The sequence below is a fragment of the Dermochelys coriacea genome, chromosome 10, assembly GCF_009764565.3.
Source record: "Dermochelys coriacea isolate rDerCor1 chromosome 10, rDerCor1.pri.v4, whole genome shotgun sequence".
NCBI classification, from domain to species: Eukaryota; Metazoa; Chordata; order Testudines; family Dermochelyidae; genus Dermochelys; species Dermochelys coriacea.
In genome coordinates, this window is record NC_050077.1 from 2,864,485 (window position 1) to 2,882,717 (window position 18,233).

Sequence of the window (18,233 nt, forward strand, 5' to 3'; positions counted from 1 at the left end):
CCTTCCCCTTGAAGAGTTTTGGTTTCACCACATTTGTATTTTTCTGACAAGAAGTCGTTTAGTCAGAAAACGTCTGACCAGCTCTGAGAGGAAAAGGGGACTGGGGCACAAACCTTGAGATGTAAGGAAAAATGGTCTATTCTACAAATATTTGTTTATCAAGGTCTCATTTAAGGCCCAACCATTGGATTAGCCTTCCACCAGAATTCGTTACTATAGAAGAATTTAATCACAAAACTAGTTATCATACTCCGCTATTGGGGATGATTCAGGGAATGGGAAAATACACCTGAAGGAGCAGCAGGAGGCAAAGAAACAGATGATATTCAGTGGGCTTCATGTCAGGCCCCATTACTGCTCCTTTCTAACAGGAGTACCCGATTACTGTAGCTAATTTTTTTTTTTTTTTTTTTTTTTTTTTTTTTAAAGGTGGCAGCTATCCTCTCTCAGGAGACTAGAAAGGAAAATCCATCGACGTTAATTGCAATGGGGAAAAAATAGATTTCCCTGATGAACTTAATGGATTTTTGTGCACTTGTAAGAAGAAAGGTGCTAATTAAGTCACAGCCTCTTAGTGTACCCAAGTGATATATGCTGCAACAAATTGAACATTTCTATAAGGCATCTGCAGATTCTTGAAGTTCCAGAATTCCATCCCCATTCCAAAACATGCTAAATGAATCTTGAAGGCAATTATGGCGGGTGGGGGGAATCCAGAGCAAGATAGGGGAGAATGAGAAGGAACTATCACCACTTGCCTCCTGCTTTAAAGCAGACTCTGGAGGAGGCCTCACTACTAGACCTAAACTCAAAGGGTGCATCCTCTTCTTTTGTGTCTGTAAAACACATTTTTAATCAAAATTCTGCAAAACTAATCATCTGGAGAGACAAGCAAAGGACTAAACCAACTTCCCCTTTCTGTTTCTACCTGCTCAACAGCACCAGTTCTAGCAGCAAAGAGTTGGGTTCCTTGTATGCAAGCACACTTCCTTGTTGCAATAGTAAAGTATATTAAGAATTGTTCCACCCCAGAGGCATCCAAACATTCTTCAAAATGATGTTTCCAATGTCTACAGCATTACATAATTAACATCGTTTGTGTTGCAAAAGTAATTGTAGTACCATTTTTAATTAGTCTGTAGGATGACTAACATTTCTCCAGTATACACCACTACATTACTAGTTTTGAGACAACTCTGAATGACTGGAGTTTGTTTTGTTTTATTTCTCACTATCAGTCAATAAAGACACATTTTGAGTAGCTACATGAAGTGAATGATGACAGAAACAAGACAGAATGTAGCATCAGAATGATTTGCAACTTTAGAATGTACTATAGGTTTCACTTCCGTTCAGAGGGCAGCAAAGGAGTGGGGGAAGGAAAGGGTGGGTTTTAAAGGCAGATACCTTCAAAGCAAGTATTTCTCTCTAAATAAATCCCTATGTTTGGAACCAAGTGTTGAGTTTGAAAACTGAAGCCAAAATGAGAAAGCTGAATTGTAAGACGAGTGAATATTTTGTTTCCAAACTTCAGTCTAAATGAAATACTTGGTGAACACACCTCAGTCAGCCTAATTATAGAGTCAGATAAAGTCACAAAGAAATACAAAAATTGCTGCATATGAGCTAAGCCTCCAAGAGTAAATAAGGCACTTTGTTGTATTTAAAAGAATCAAGATTCTTCTTTCCAAAATCCTTCCCAATTGCTCTGTACATTCAAAAGGCTGCAAGCAGTAAAGGGAGCAAGTTATTTAACATCCACATGTAAGTGAGTCCCACTGCCTGGCTCTTCACCTCTAGGACAGTGGTTTGATTCTTGCCTGGGTCAGCAAACGCAGAAACATGGCTCCATGTTGGCTGGCAACAAAACAGCTGTTAGCAAGTCCCGTTCCTAGAGGACACGTGCCCTCATTCCAGGGCCACTGGCACCCCTGTTAGCAATCTCAGCAGAGGTGCCAAGGCTTGAATGGGCCACAGGAACCAACAGTTCCCTTCAAGCCAGAGTTGAGGCAAGTTTAGCTAAACAGATGTGGAGAAAAACAGACTGCCACTGCTCAGGCCATAGGAGTTCTCGGGATAAACAGAGACTTCGTTCTCCAGGGCTTTCAAACCAGCCCTTTTCCCCAGCACCAGGGTTTTTTCCATTGAAAAGGAATGAAGACCTTACTCTCAAGTTTCTATAGTAAGAAGGCAATTTCTGTAAAGCCTGATTACAGGTTAGTTCTACAAAGGTGCCTGGTTTTTCCATCTCCACACTGTGTGGCAAAATACCTTGTTCGCCTCAGGAGGCTAAGTCCTTTTTAGCCTTGGAGACTCAGGACTGGGAAAGGCGAATCCGTATAGGTGGCCCAGGGTCCTGCTACTCCTCTCCTCAGTCAGTCCCTTGGGCTTGTTTTCCTTCCCTTCTGGGGAGCGCGTGCAGCCTCCCTACTGGGAAGGTCTGATGTCTCGCTGCAGACAGCCTTCTGGCCCCTTCCCCGCTCCTCTCACTCCCTCACTCTCCCTCCTACCACCCAGCGGAGGGTTTAAAAAGGTCCCAAGTAGTTGGAGTCAGCTGAACCTAACTGATTCATAGAATCATAGAATCATAGAATATCAGGGTTGGAAGGGACCCCAGAAGGTCATCTAGTCCAACCCCCTGCTCAAAGCAGGACCAAGTCCCAGTTAAATTCCCTAGCAACCCCTTTTCCAGCTGAACCTTATTGCCCCCTGGTTCTCTCTCCTCAGTGGATAGGGAGGGGCCTTTTAACCCCCTGGGACTAATTACTCCCCCTCCCCTTTGTAGCTGTTTGTCCTGGGTTTACCACAACAGTTATTTGTGCTATGGTAGGGCCTAGCAACTCCAATCAAGGGGCAGGGGCTCATTGTCCTCGGCAAGGCATAGACACCTTTGCCTTGCTTGAGGTGAGGGGACGATTATTAGAGGAGAAGCTTGGCTTCACTAGCAAAACTCCATCCCACTGGAAACCCCCCTGCCAAAATTTTCAAAAATAAGACCCTAAACTTAGATACCTAAACACACCTGCCTTTAGCCAAAATTTAAAAAAAAAAAAAAAAAAAAGGAACTTAATGTCAGCCACTTGCAGATCAGAGCTCCCAGGCTGCAGTCCACCGCTACCTCCACCAATGCCCTTAATGTTACCACTATCAAAACATTCAGTCAGGAATCCCCAGAAGGCAACGCCACTAACCCTGAAAGGCCATACGTGATTGTCTCCCTTGGTCAATAAACCAATGGTAAGCTTATTTCCCCCACACCACCACCCCACGTCTCTGCTCTACACGGTTCTCACAGCATGGAAAGAACTCCATTTTAGAACTTTGTAAGAAGCCAAGGAAACTCAAAGTACTAAAAAAAGCCACACTCAAGGCCACATTAAAGCTTTCATACCTTTCAGTGATGACAGATCATTATGATGCTCAAAGAGTTCCGTCTGTATCTTTTCTTCGCTTATACATAAGTGTTGCATGCTGAACTTTGTTTATATCCAGCAGCTCCAAACACATCCATAGTCCCCCAGTGACAACTATATTTTTCTAGTATTTCTATTTCTCAACATACATTGAGTGTTATCGTTAGCTCATAAGAATCTATGGGCTGAGTTTTGTTCTTGGATAGAGCATGTATGCAAGACTCCTACCAGCTAATGAAAGATGCATTCTTCAATCTGAAGGGAGAAGTTGCTCAATAAGTTTAAGGTACATGAGAGAGAGACCAGCAATTAGTATAGAATTCATGTTATCTTAATCATTCAAATTACTCCCCAAACTTAATACAGAAAGTCACGGTAATTAAGCTAATTATTGTAGATGCCCTAGAAAGAAAGTAGCGCACAAATGAACACCTCTTTAAGCAGGTACAAGCAGAAGAAAGCAGATTAGAAATGGGAAACACATATACTTCAGTCAAGTTTCCTAAAGTCTCCTAAACAATGGAATAAAAAATAGTTGGGAAAAATATTGAATACTGAATTGAATTTGTATTGAATAAATGGCGACTCTTAAAACCTCAACAGCGATTTATTGTAAGGTGCCTACAAGAAAGGAAACCGAACTAAATGGAAACTCATTCTGGCATGGACATCTCGCATAAGAAAAGGCTATTCCTAAGGGCACAAGGGATAGAGATCCCGACTGGAAGGCCTACGACAGTAATGAAGTAGTAAGTGACAAAGGACAGATTCCAATAGATGTGACACGCACATTAAAAAAACCAAGTATTTTATTTTATCTAAGACTGGATTGCTTTCTAAAACAAAGTCCTTAGACACAACAATAGAAAGATGCAGGGCTGCTTCTTGTAGCCAAGTCAGAATAAAGTACTAAGTTCTCCCCCATTTTAGCCCTTAATCACACCAACCGCCCAGCAGCTATGCTGATGGAAAGGATGGGTTTGTGGTGAGGACTCTGGACCAGGAATCAGGATATCTAGATTAAACTCCTGATTCTGCCTCACCTCTATTTGACCTTGGACAAGTGACTGAATTCCTCTGGGTCTCAATTCCCCATCTGTAAGAGGGGTATAACAATCCTTCCTTTCTCCAACCCTGCATTTGTCTTGTCGGCTAAGACTGCCAACTCTTTGGGACAGAGTTTTCCACTCCAGGCCACTAGCTCAATGAAGCCCCAGTGCATGGCCACCGACAAGATGAGACCCAGATAGAATACAATAGACGTGAACTGCCCTTCAGTTCTCAGCTACTGCAGGAGATTCTTTATGAAGTTAAAGAACTTCATAGAGTCAAAGTTGGTGCTCGATACAAGCTGGAATAATTTTAGAGTATGAAAGGCCTCTCACTGTCAACGAGAATTGCATTATGAATAGTTTCTTCCATTTAAAAATAATCCATTTATTGAATCTAATACCATGTATCCTATGACACCTGACTAGAGGAGGAGCCAAATATGAACAAAACCCCCCCAGTGTTAGGCACTATCCTAGCCTCATGAAACAAGATGACCAATTTGGCACCAGATTGACAAGTAAGAAGGTGGGATGATGAAGATTTAATACTGATCAATTCTGGGGGGAAGGGACTGGCCCCTACGATTCTAGGCCTGGGATCCTCAGTTCTTTCTTCCTGCCATGGGAGAAATTATAACCCCTCCTGGAGCTCTCTGTGGACTATTAGTGGTCTAAAGGCAGATGGCACATCAAGTTATTCCATGCCTTCAATCTCTAACCTAAAAATATTCTATATAGATTGTGTCTCTATAAAGACAGGTTTCAGAGTAGCAGCCGTGTTAGTTTGTATTCGCAAAAAGAAAAGGAGTACTTGTGGCTCCTTAGAGACTAACAAATTTATTTGAGCATAAGCTTTCGTGAGCTACAGCTCACTTCATCGGAAGCATTTTTGTCTCTATAAACTTATTGTGTACATAGTGGAAGAGGTTTTGGCTCTGATAAACATTAGTTCCACTGTTACTAAGTTACAGCAGTTTAATCATTAAGTTTAATTCTACTACCTCCAAGAAGATTTTTCATGTACAGATCTCAAAACACTTTAGCAAGGAACATAAAAACTAAAATCCCATAGAAGTTTAATGATTTGAGAAGCAATTTGGGGGCAGGCACTGCCTATTTTATGTTTATGCTGCGCCCTGCCAAGTGAAGCCTGTGATCTGTTTGGAGCCTCTAAGTGCTACTCGTAGATTCATAGATACTAAGGTCAGAAGGGACCATTCTGATCATCTAGTCTGACCTCCTGCACAGCGCAGGCCACAGAATCTCACCCACCCTCTCCTATGAAAAACCTCACCTATGTCTGAGCTATTGAAGTCCTCAAATCATGGTTTAAAGACTTCAAGGAGCAGAGAATCCTCCCTCAAGTGACCCGTGCCCCATGCTACAGAGGAAGGCGAAAAACCTCCAGGGCCTCTTCCAATCTGCCCTGGAGAAAAATTCCTTCCCGACCCCAAATATGGCGATCAGCTAAACCCTGAGCATATGGGCAAGATTCACCAGCCAGATACTACAGAAAATTCTTTCCTGGGTAACTCAGATCCCATCCATCTAATATCCCATCTCAGGGGATTAGGCCTATTTACCCTGAATATTTAAAGATCAATTAATTACCAAAATCATATCATCTCCTCCATAAACTTATCGAGCAGAACCTTAAAGCCAGATAGATCTTTTGCCCCCACTGCTTCCCTTGGAAGGCTATTCCAAAACTTCACTCCTCTGATGGTTAGAAACCTTCGTCTAATTTCAAGTCTAAACTTTCTGGTGGCCAGTTTATACCCATTTGTTCTTGTGTCCACATTGGTGCTGAGCTTAAATAATTCCTCTCCCTCTCCTGTTTTTTATCCCTCTGATATATTTATAGAGAGCAATCATATCTCCCCTCAACCTTCGTTTAGTTAGGCTAAACAAGCCAAGCTCCTTAAGTCTCCTTTCATAAGACAAGTTTTCCATTCCTCGGATACTCGAATACAAAACAACAATTTCTTCATGCTCGTAACTTGAAATATCTCAGGGGGTGGCTTATTAAGGCAAGGAGGAGCCTTTACAGACCAGGGTGGGATTTTCAAGAATGTCTAAGTGATTTAGGAGGCTAAATCCTATTGAGTCAACAGGTCTTGTGCGTCTGCATTACTTAGGTGAAGAAAAGCTTATGGCACCAAGTCTCAGAGCCCAGGGGCTAGAAACAGCAGTGTAAACGTTCCCATTTGGGTTGGAGTCTGAGCTCTTAGTCACTTCCCCTTCGCTGGATTTTAGAGCTCCGGGGCTGCAGCCTGAGCAGTAATGTCACACTGCAAATTTGTTAGTCTCTAAGGTGCCAGAAGTCCTCCTTTTCTTCTTACTGCTACTTTGGGCACCGCAGCCCCAGCCTGAGTCAATTGAGCCAGGCTCCAAGACTCGGAGCTGCAAGCATAGTTCAGTGCAGACATACCCCCAGATGTTTTGGAGGTCCCACCTAGGAGTCTGTAGGGTGCAAGGGGGAAGGGTTTGTTTGCAACTTTTGAAGGTCAGTTGCCATGCGTTTGCAACTCTGAGACAGTCTTTATGTGCCTTGTTGGCTGACCCCACACAGCAGACTAATTTAATACTGGTTACAACCAGATAGCTTAAACCTTGGAGCAAGTGCTCAATAGTTCCTAATGGTTCCAAAAGAGACTGTAGAAATCTTAAATTTGTCTGCTGCTGAGCACCACAGGTAAGATGAGGCAAAGCACATAGCAGGAAAGAGACTGCATTGACGTTGGATGGTCCAAGCTGACTCTTTTCTATTAGATTTTGACTCTCAATTATGTTATAACTCTAGGGACACTTTTGACCATGATGTGGCACATAGCAAAAACATTGTAACATTCCATGGGTAGCACAGGGGTTAGCCACTGGTGTAGTGGTGCAAAATGAAGTGGGTAAATGAACCTAACCTAAACTCCATGTTCCTCAAATGAGAAATGGGTAAACTCGACTTCATTGCTCGGTATAACAGATGCCAGGTGTGGGATGGGGGAGAAGCACTTGCTGCAAGGCTAAGCCACAAAACACTCCACTGGAGTAACCTGATGAGTGACTCTAAAACCACGTACAAATCCTCAGAGCAAAGGCTACAGATTCCTGGCGAGACGCTGACCTTGACTCTCACCCCTACAACTTTCTGTCAAGCAGAGAAAAGCAGGCACAAAGGCTACAACATCAGACCGGGCCTTTAGTCTGAGCTCTGAGTTTCTTTGGTTTTGCTAGTTTAAGACAGACAGACATGTCACATAAGTGGCAGATGTTATGCAGCTCTGGATGAAACGCAGCATGAGTTAGGCTGTTACGAGTAGATTTTATTGGGAACAATCTCCAAAACCCTGGCATCTAGGAGAGTTTCTGCAGTGATCCCATCAAGTGTATTGGGACACTAGAACTGGCCTTATTGCAGCATTTTGGAACCTTTATTATAGGCCAGAAATGAGCCATAATAAAACCTCTCCTCTGAAACTCCCCGGCTTCCAGAGATGGTGTAGAGACAGGTGTCAGACTGGATTCAAATCTTGAGATAGGTTTCAGAGTAGTAGCCATGTTAGTCTGTATTCGCAAAAAGAAAAGGAGTACTTGTGGCACCTTAGAGTCCAAGAAATAAAGCTTATGCTCAAATGAATTTGTTAATCTCTAAAGTGCCACAAGTACTCCTAATCTTGAGTTAGTGATCTCATGCCTCGAGTTTTGTTTCTGTGTCACTTTCAAAGTCTGATGGAGATCATTTTCTGGTTCTGATGCAGATGAAGTCTGCCAAGACTATCTGTTCTTATGAGATTTCATTCCTCAGAGCCTTCAGTCTCATGCAAAATGGCTGAGCTTGAGAGAAAGCCACCAGTCAAAATGGATATTTGGGGACAAGATTTCATGACAGCAAGATTTCAGTGCCATTAAAAAAATAAATCACAGTCCTGATTGGACTTCAAACAAAACTCCAGCCTGATGCAGATCTGAACCCAACTGCCTCAGCCAATACCTAGTTACATTGTATGTGCACGTATGTTACTTAAATACATTTAAGTATATCCATGCAAAAAGATCAAAAATAAAGTGACAACTGCCAGCCACCAAGTATAAAATCAAGCTAAACCGATTTCATGTAATAAGGACACATCATAAATCCCTGAACACAAAAAATCCCCAGCATTACCAGAACATGGAGAGTTCTGATTATAATAACCCTAGAGTTAAGGGGCTTGTTTGTTGGTTTGTTATAAAGCCTTATTTTCCAAGCAGTTTAACTCAGGGCCGCATAGTTAAACAATAATCCCAAAACCAGTCAGCCGATAGCTAGTTTACAATGAGCCACACATTTGGATAGTAGGTCATGTACATAAAAAGTGAGTTCACCTATCTCCACTGCTTTCCTTGGACCTCACCTATATTTCAAGTGATGAAACATGACTAGCACTCAGTTTAAAAGCATTGACCAATCCCTTAGATATTAAGGGGGGGGGGAGGGAAGAAGTGGAAGTGACTAAGCTACTTCATTGTGACTGTTGCTTCTGCATAAATTTTGACTGGATTCCGATTCCATCATCCACCCGCAACCCATACCCCTTTCAATAATAATAATATTCCTGAAATGGTAATTTACATGCTAGGCTGGAATAGCTCCAAGAGCAAAGCCATCCCTTTAGCCAATACATATTCTGCATTAATATCCACCTGATTGCAGGGGGGAGAGACTTGTTGGGAGGGGTCTGGGGGAAAGGGCATCGGCCAAGATATCATTTACTTAGAGTAAATCTCTTTGCACACTGCCTAACACGGGAGCTCCCATCATGGACTAGGAACTCACTAGGTGCAACACAATAATAATGATAGACACCTGCTGTCCGTCCACTAACAGGGATATCAATAGCCACCTAGTGCAAGTCTGTTCTCCACCCAGCACACACTCCTAAGCAGTGGTCAGCCTTAGGTCAATGTGGTTGCATTGGATGGCGGTGCAGGTAACACCCACCCTTCGTTGCTGCAGAGTCCCCCCTCCTATCCTGTCTGAGTAAAGCTACAGCTGAGACAAGAGTCACTGGAGCATGTTGGGGAAACTCACTTTTAATTAAGTCATCAATGAAAGTTATTACTAAAAAGGAACCATTAAGTACCCCACACCACCCCCAACAGACAGAAATAACCAAAAAGGGAAGCAGAGAGTTTGGGCTGACACACTGTCACTGCACTTCCCCACCAGTCACACCACCCACCCACACTTCCTGGCTTTTGTCAGTATTTGTCGGTCCCTTAAAGCTACTTAACCAGAGGGGGCTCTTGGTTTTGTTTTTCCCAGCCTTGTCTTATATGCTCTGCCCACATCTCATGAAGGAAAGCTCTGGCCCTTCAGGGAGCCCCCGCAGGGCACAAGCCACCAGGCAGGGAGCTGCTCTGGCTTTACATCAGAGCAATGAAAACCTGAGCACTAGACTCCCACAGGGCTTTTCCCAGCCACATTTGAGAACTTCAAAGATGCTCTATAGGAGGCTCAGAGATTCCCCTGTTTGCAACACCCACAGCAGACCATGGCAGGGATCTCACACACACACTCAGGCCTGTTTGGCAGGGGACTCCCCCCAACACACACACAAGGTGAAATGCAATACAGGTGAAGCACCTACCTTGACACTGGAATCCTTGCTTCCCAAACCCCCTGCAAAGGGAAAGACACACACAATTAGCATCCTCAGTGCATCAGCCCACACACTAACCCCCCCCCCACCCCGACTTCTCCCTGGGTTGAGCTTCCCCAGTGACAGCCTCTCAGATCCAAACATCTAGAGCCGGAAGGAGAGTGACAGCAGCTGGCAACCTGTTCCCAAAGAGCTGCTGCCCTACAGAGACATTCAAACACCCCCCTGGGGATACAGGCGGAGAAGTGCCCAGCAGCTGGTTCAATGCTGCTGAAACAACCCTCTGGAGGATCTGTGCCCTGCCCCTGGGGAAAGGCTGTGTGCACCAGGAAAGCAGAGGGGGGTGGGATTTGGGGAGAGGGGAGGCTCTATTTAACAGTCTTGCTCCCCAGCTGCAGAGGGTGAATTTACCAGCTGGTAGCAAGGAGGGGTACACAAGGGAGTGCCTGGTAAAAATTAGGTCGGTCCTGATGTGTGAGGTGCTAGGGAGGAGCAGAGTGAATGTCCCAGGGAGCTGGGCATGCCCTGGGGTGCACAAAGGAGGTGCCCCAGGGAGACAGGGGTAGCTGGTGAATACATAGAGTCTATACAGGGGTGCAAGGGGGCACAGAGTCATACAGACAGATCCCTAGGAGAGCATACAAGCCAAGGGGTGCAGGGGGTCCCTGGCAATGCATGCAGGGGATACCAGTGTTCCCCCATAGGATACACAGACGTAGGGGGCGCTGACAGGGCTCCCCCCAGGGGGCATGGCAGAGAGGGGGCTGGCAGTGCCCCATGGGATACATGGCTGAGAGGGTCCCTAGAAAAGCGTGCAGGGGGCTGCGGGGGGGGGGAGCTGCAGGGATCCCGAGCGGTGCACATCACGGGGGGGGCATGACGGGGAGCTGCCCGCCGGGCGGGTGCAGGGGCCCCGGGCGCACTCACCAGATGAAGTCGGTGCAGTGGCTGCAGAAGGTGGGCTGCTTGAAGAACCGGGCCGTGAACTTGTGGTTCTTCACCTCGTGCACGTTCTTCTGCCTCAGGGCCCCCTTTCGGGCGAAGCGGACCGGGCCCTCCTCGCCCTCGGACCCGGGGGCGGCTGGCGGCTCCGCCATCCTGCGCTGCTGCCCGGCGCCTCCGCCCCTGCTCGCCCGCGGAGCCCGAGCGGCCGCCGGTGCGGATGCTGCGCGCGAGCCGGATGCAGCCGCCCGGCACCTCTGGCTGCAGCTGGGCAGGGAGAGCGACAGACTCTGCCCGCCCCGCCCCCTCATCTCCATGCTAAGTCCCGCCCCGGATCCGTATTTGCATAGCGGCTCCTAGCTCCGCCCACCGATCCCTCCCCTTACTTGCGCGACGTGCCCCAGCCCCGCCCACTCCGCTCGTTTCAATAGGCAAGTCCCGAGCCCCTCCCACCACGGATTGATTTGCATAGCTTGGCCCTCGGTGTCAAAGCTGCAGGGATCCCAGCCCCGCCCACCTGAGCCCTGATTTGCATAGCCCTGCCCAGCCCGTTGGGCATAGCTTTGCACCTCCGCGCCTTTATCGGCAAACTCACTCACCCACTTCTAATTTGCATAGCTCCACAACCTCATTTGCATATACCTGCCCCAGACCCCGCCTATCCTCTCCTTGTTTTCAGAGCTCTGCCACCCAACAGCCCTTGAGCTGCCCATCCCTCTCTTATTTGTATATTTCACAGGCATCACTTAAAGAGCATCCCCCTCCTCCTGCAACCTTTACACCCCCTGCAAGCCCCACCCACTCCCCACTTCATTTGCAGCGGGAGCCCCCACCAAAATATCTCCCCCATCTCTACCCTTCATTTGCATACCATGCCCTCAGCTCCTTCTGCAGGGTCACTATCTCCGCCCATCAACTCCTTTAACCCCAAGGATCAGGCTCATGACTGAGGGCAGGCAAAGGTGTCTTGTAGACGTGAGCTGAATAGGTGACGGTCTGGAAGGCCACATTCCAGGGGGTGACATAACTGGGGAAGGAGGGTCTTAGTGAAGCGAGAAACCATCCCCTCAGAAGCCCCCATGGGGCAGGAAAGAGCCCTGCCCCCCAGCTCAGGTTGTAAGAATAACGTGGCTGACTAAGAAAGAAAGAAAGAAAGAAAGAAAGGCAAGTGAGAGCATTAGAAATAGATAGATCCCTCCTTGAGATGGGGGGAATCTTTTATAAAGAAAAGGGAAACAATTACTGGAGTTATTTACAAATCATTTCCTCTTTCTCTTCCTTGAGAAAAGCCCCACATCCTAAGGAGTCTCTCTCCAATATTATTAAGCATGACAGATCTAGCTCCAAGTGCACTTCCTTTTATTTACCGTTCATGAAATGACACACACGCAACGGTGTACTCCATATACATAAACACCCAAGGAGGGCAAGAAAACACAACCTACCTCATCTTCACAACCACCACAGTATAATCAGGGATGAAAGCAAACTAGGAGTTACTGCAATACACGTACATAATAAAATAAATAAATAATGTAATATGGAAATCCCTTCTTTAAACCATTAAGGGACATGTCAGTTCCCTGAGATTTCATAGCGTTAAAGGACCAAAGGAGACCATCATGACCTAGTCTGATCTCCTGCAACTGAACTGCAATAATGGGGAGATGTCACGTGAATGGGGTATCCCAGACTGAGGTCAGGAGTGGCTCAGAAAGGAGGAAATTTAAACCCCAAACCTGCAGCTGGATTTTGTGGGCAAACCCCTGCCTCTGTGCATTTGCCCAGAGCTGTGCAGCAATCAGCTCAGAGAGCAGAAATGAAGCCTTAGACACCATGAGCAGAGTCAGGCAGGCTGAAGATTTGCTTATGTTGTTCTCACATGTCCTGTTTATTCGGGGGGGGAGGAAGAATGCAGAGCTAATTAGTTGAGAGGCACTGTCAGGTTTGTTTGTTTTTTAATCACATAATTTAAACAATTATTTTATCCAATTTTCTAAAAATACCCCAGATACTTAAAGTGAAAAGATTTTTAAAATCTCATTTGCCATGCTTTATATATATATTTTACTAGCTGTTGCACATCCCTGATCCTGGACAATGAAAACAGTTTTGTCAATTTCACTTTAGTGTCTAGTCAGTTTCAGGTTCTCATGCACCAGCCCAAAATTGCAATGTTGGGGTTGAAAATAGTGCAGGGTAAGGTCTAAATCCACACACAAACTTATTTTAATTGAATTTTAAACCAATAATGGGAATATTTCTATTAATATTAAGGAGGTTTAATTTTTTTTTTTTTCAAAATAAACAAGACGTGAAAACAACATAAACCTAACCCTAATATCCTGGAAATGCTGCAATATCTTCATCCCAATAGCTTTATCCGTTGATAGTTCCCACATTCATGGATGCTTCCTTTCGTACATACTAGGACCTGCACCAATCTTCAGGAACATTAATATTAATAAATTATAATAATAAATAATTTTTGCAGAAAGCCACAACACTTCATCAAAGGCTTTGAAAGATATCCTATTTAGAGACAACTCTGCTGACAAGTTCTTTCTGTGAATACACAGACTTGTTACTAACACCTGATGCCTCCTTATTTTAAAACAATTTGTCAAGTGATCTTACTCTGAAGAAGGAAAAATAAATGGCTGCAGCCATACCACCTTGCACGGAGATTTTGGTCATAAATTAAGATGAACGAGAGCCTTCCAAAGAAAGCACAAGGTGCTGCAGAAAGCAGTATCAGTGGTTCAGCAAGTGATGCTCATCTTGCTAAATTAGAACTCCCAGCATAGGCTGCAGGATGACCTGACTTTTGAGTGTAAGGTTATGATCATTTGTGGTGATGAAAGGAACTTTACTTGGAACTTTTCACAAAATATTTAGAAATAACTCTTTCTACACTCCCAGCAATGAGGAATAATAATAATACTAAGCATAATGGGCCATTTTGAGTCCCATCTTGTGTACTTTTGCTAAAGAAAATGGCATGTTACCCTGAGAGCATGCTACCTTTAGCACAACTAGGTTGAATTCTGCTCAGTGTTGTTTGCACATCCTGTGTACTTTACGTGTTTCTTTTTTGTTGGTGGTGGTTTTTGTAATTTATTTACCTATTTTCAAAAAAAATCTACATTGTAATTCTAAGTGAACTCAAACTGTAGCGGAACCACAGAGGTTGTTTTTTTTTTTTAATTTCCCAATTTAAGTGTTAATAATTATGTTAGCATTCATGCTCCAGCATCCAAAATGATGGCATATGGAGAGGTGTCAATACCGGGTCCAGTTCCTGTATTTAGTAGATTAATTTAAAACAACACATATCAGGTTACATTACAAGGTAGGATTTTCAAGGGCATGTTCATTTTAATGGGAATTGGGTATCCACATTTCTTAGGCAGCTTTGAAAATGTCAGCGTAAGCTTCCCAGTATTTTCATTAATACAAGAAAGGTCCTAGAGGTGCACTGAAAGCACTATTGCAAGCAAACAGCACTCCCTGGGTTAGGAGGAGCATGGGGCTGACAGATAATCAGCACCATTCATTCCCACTGCTATAGAACTGCAGACAGGATTCTGAACCAAAAATTCCTCTGAAAAAGACCATGCCTTCTGCCAGCCAAGAAGGGCAAGACACTGAACATGAAAATAAGCAACACAAAAAATATTTCAGACATTTTGCCCCTGCTGCACTATCACTCCTCTCTCTCCAAGGATCTCCAAGTATTTCACAGAGAATATATGCTTAATGCTCACAACACTCCTGAGAGGTAGGTACGTGCTATCCCCATTTTACAGATTGAGAAAACGAGGCATGCAGGATTTAATTTCCTTGCCCTGCAGACTCACAGAGAGTCAGATTCATTCCAAGACCCCACCATCTCCCTGCAATTGCTGGAGGGTGTGAAAACAAATACAAGCAGCAGTGGGGAGACCTGTGAGACAGCAGGGATCAGGAGAAGGCTCAGTGGGAGGTATGATTCATATCCTTAGGAAGGGAACTCTTCTTCACAGCACATGGAGAAGGGCCAGCTCCCAGGAAATGAAAGAGCTGAGCGGGTGAGCTGTGTTACTTTATCTAGTTCACAAGAAATGCTTTGCTGGAAGAAACTGGTGTTAGACCAGGACGTGATTATTAAGGGAGATAAACAACAAAGTTCTTCTGAGTGTCCATGAGGAGGATTGGAGGCAAGCTGCCAGAAACAGAATTAATAGATTCATGGATTTTAAAGACAGAAGGGATCATTATGATCATAACACAGGACTCATCCAGGGGTTGCTCTCCTGAGCTCAATAACTTGTAGTTGAACTACAGCAGCGCCTCCAGAAAGACATTTTATTTTGATCTAAAGAAATAGTGAGTCTGGTTTTCCTCTCCCTTAAGCCAGTCAGACACTGGTGGGACTACACTGACTTCACTGGGTTTAGTTCCTATTTACACCAGTATGAGCGAGAGCAGAATCAGGCCCAAAGTTTCTGTGAGAAACTGTTAATTGGTATCTAGGGCATTTCTGATGACACCAGAGTGGCACAGAGGTTACAGAAGGGAATGCCACACACCCATCCTCAGGTCAGTGCTCAGCACCTTGCAGAATCTGAACCTTAAAATGGACTGATTATACCTGAGAATATTTCAAAGCAAAAGTCACAACCTGAGCTAATGGAAGTGTGTACGTCCTGTGTGCTACGCACATCATATTGGCACAGAATAGCATACATTGTATAAAACAACTTTATCTTGGTTGCCTAACATTGGTCACACTTTAGTTGTAGTAAGTGAAATATGGGTTTCAAAACTCAAATACAATGTCTCTTCTAGTAGGCTCCAAGTAATAAAAAGCATGTTGAACTCAGGAGGATGGATGTCAGTATTGCATCAAACTGCAGCAACCAAGTCAAGAGAAAGGGGTGAACTGTAACTGCAAACTGCAGTTGTCTATTGCTGCATGGCAGTGTGTGGTTTATTTGCTTCGTTTCCTACTTTGGTACATTTGAATTCTATTTTGAAGTAAAAATAGTTTTAAGAAATTACGGCAGTGCCAGGAAGGGTTTATTTCTGACAAAAGGCTGGAATAACTGGCATTGTGCTCTCTGACAAAAAGACAGCACCCAAAGGGACAAGATAGAGATTCTTGCAGTTTGCAGAGAAATCTTCACACGCATGCAACAGTCCCTGTGTACCTGGGGAAAGAATGGTGTAACAGGAGTTAACTGTCACAGCATTATGATTCTTGTACATTGGCATCCTGGGTCATGGCACATGGGCCACAGTCACTTGCCTTTTATTTATTCATGGTGCTTCAGCAGTGTAAGCCCAGACTGTTTCATTCTGTATTTAAACTTGAAGAGGCTTGAGAATGCTTTTTTTTTTCCTCATTAGAGGATGCGTTTCTGAGCAACCTAAATCCTCCCCAGAAAGCCTGTGGAAAAACCATCAGAGCAAAATCAAATATACAGGTACAAAGAGCAGCATTAACCCTCTTCTCCCTGCACTCGGTGGCTCTATCTATACTTGGTATAATAACCACCATTTCTTCCCCCGGCATGCCCGGAACACCCTTCTTTTGTCCACACACAAAAATGGTCCCCCAGGAGCACAGATGAGCATAGCACGAGTACACTTTGAGCAAGGTTAGCATTCCACAGTCCTCCTCTGCCCCCACTGTCCACCACTTCAGTGGCAACTGGCACAGTTATACAGCAACTGGTGCTCATTCCAAATCCCAAGAATTACTCCATTGCGCCAGACTGTGGTTATGGTCTGGACCCAGGAGCAATGCTCCTTCTGGCAAATCTCATACAGACATACTGCACACATCTGGCTACACTGCGGTTGGAGGTGCAAGACCATTGCAGCGATAGCTCAATGAACTGCTAGTCTTGGTCTCTGGGTCTCATACTTACTGCCTGGACACCTCCATCATCCCACGGCAGGCAGCTACTTCAGACTTCCAGCAGCTACTCTGCAAAAGCTGCCACTGAAACTTCCTTTGCTGAACTAGGAGCAAGAGTTGTGCTTTCATCCTGGCCTCCCTTTGGAGAAATGACCTAGGAAGTGGGGTTCATGGCTGGGGACTTTGGGGAGTCTTCCAGGAAATGTTGAGAGTGATTGTAACCTGTTCCCCCCACAGTTCTCCTGGGCTCCCAAAAGCTACTGCTTCAGGGACCAGAGAAACTGTTGGATAGGTACCCAGAGGGCAAGGCACCTGCAGTGGTGTGGTACAGTACAAGCCTGGGTGTGGAGCCAAGCGGTGCCTGAAACAGCATGGCTCATGTGGCTGCACTGCACCATTGCAGCTTACGCCAGTGCTGCCCAAATGGTTATGTTAACAGTGGTTAATTTCTGCAGTATGTGGGCAGAGCCAGGGAACCTGGTGGCAATATAGGGCAAAATGGAGTCTCCTCTAGGCACCTGGCATAACATCAGCTGCTTTGCTCTTTCTTTCTGCATTCATGTTTTTGCATATTTCATATCTTCAGTGCACATAAGAGGGAGCAAAGGAGGAAGAGAAAATCTAAATTCAGATGAGAATAGAGAGAAAGACTAGTTACACACCCACTGGGGGCAAAAACATTCTTCACTGCCAGTCTTGTTATAAAAACAAAGAAGGCAAATGTTAAAGCACAAGTACGACAAATTCTCACTGAACAGCCAACAATAAGCAATAGGCGCGGAGGCAAATCTAGGCCACGACATTAGAATAGAACAGCCACCGCTCCTCTTGCGGGTGAGAAAAGCAATAATTTTTCATTTACTTTTAACTCACTTTTTAAACAACCTTGTTTTGATACTGTAGTTCAGACACTGAATCACAATCTCCTGTGTGTATGTTTGTGTGCTTGGAAGGTGAATCAACTATTGCTTTAATTTTTATTCTGTGCAGTAGGAATGAAATTAATAATGCGAAAGCCTACGCGGCCCAGGGGGTCTAAGGACTGAGCTGTTGGCTCCAATCTGTATTTGTGACCCTATAAAACAAGGCTATTCATAGATGTGAGCTTTTCAAACATACAGCCCAGAGGCATCACATGCAGAGGAAAAAACAATGTTGCAATCCAGGAATAATGATGGGTTGAAGCTGTTTCAAAACCCTAAGAAACATTGTCCCCACTTCTCCATTACTGTCTACCTCTGTACAGGGTACAGAGATAGCCCCTGGAGAATACGTGCAGCGC

The 18,233-nt window shown here is 44.8% G+C and overlaps 1 protein-coding gene across 2 annotated transcripts in view; it reads right to left on the minus strand.

The window, feature by feature from the left end:
* Window positions 1–11,309, minus strand: part of PRKCB (protein kinase C beta) — a 244,315-nt gene extending 233,006 nt beyond the window's left edge. Inside the window, exons 1-2 of one of the 2 annotated variants that reach the window (XM_038419585.2) lie at window positions 11,032–11,309; window positions 10,093–10,124 (exon numbers count right to left, since the gene is read on the minus strand). In XM_038419585.2, coding sequence (XP_038275513.1) covers window positions 10,093–10,124; window positions 11,032–11,201 — 202 coding nt within the window. In that variant the 5' untranslated portion in view covers window positions 11,202–11,309. The remainder of the gene's footprint in view (window positions 1–10,092; window positions 10,125–11,031) is intronic. The other variant, XM_038419584.2, reaches the window with a different exon arrangement.
* Window positions 11,310–18,233: the final 6,924 nt, after the last annotated feature.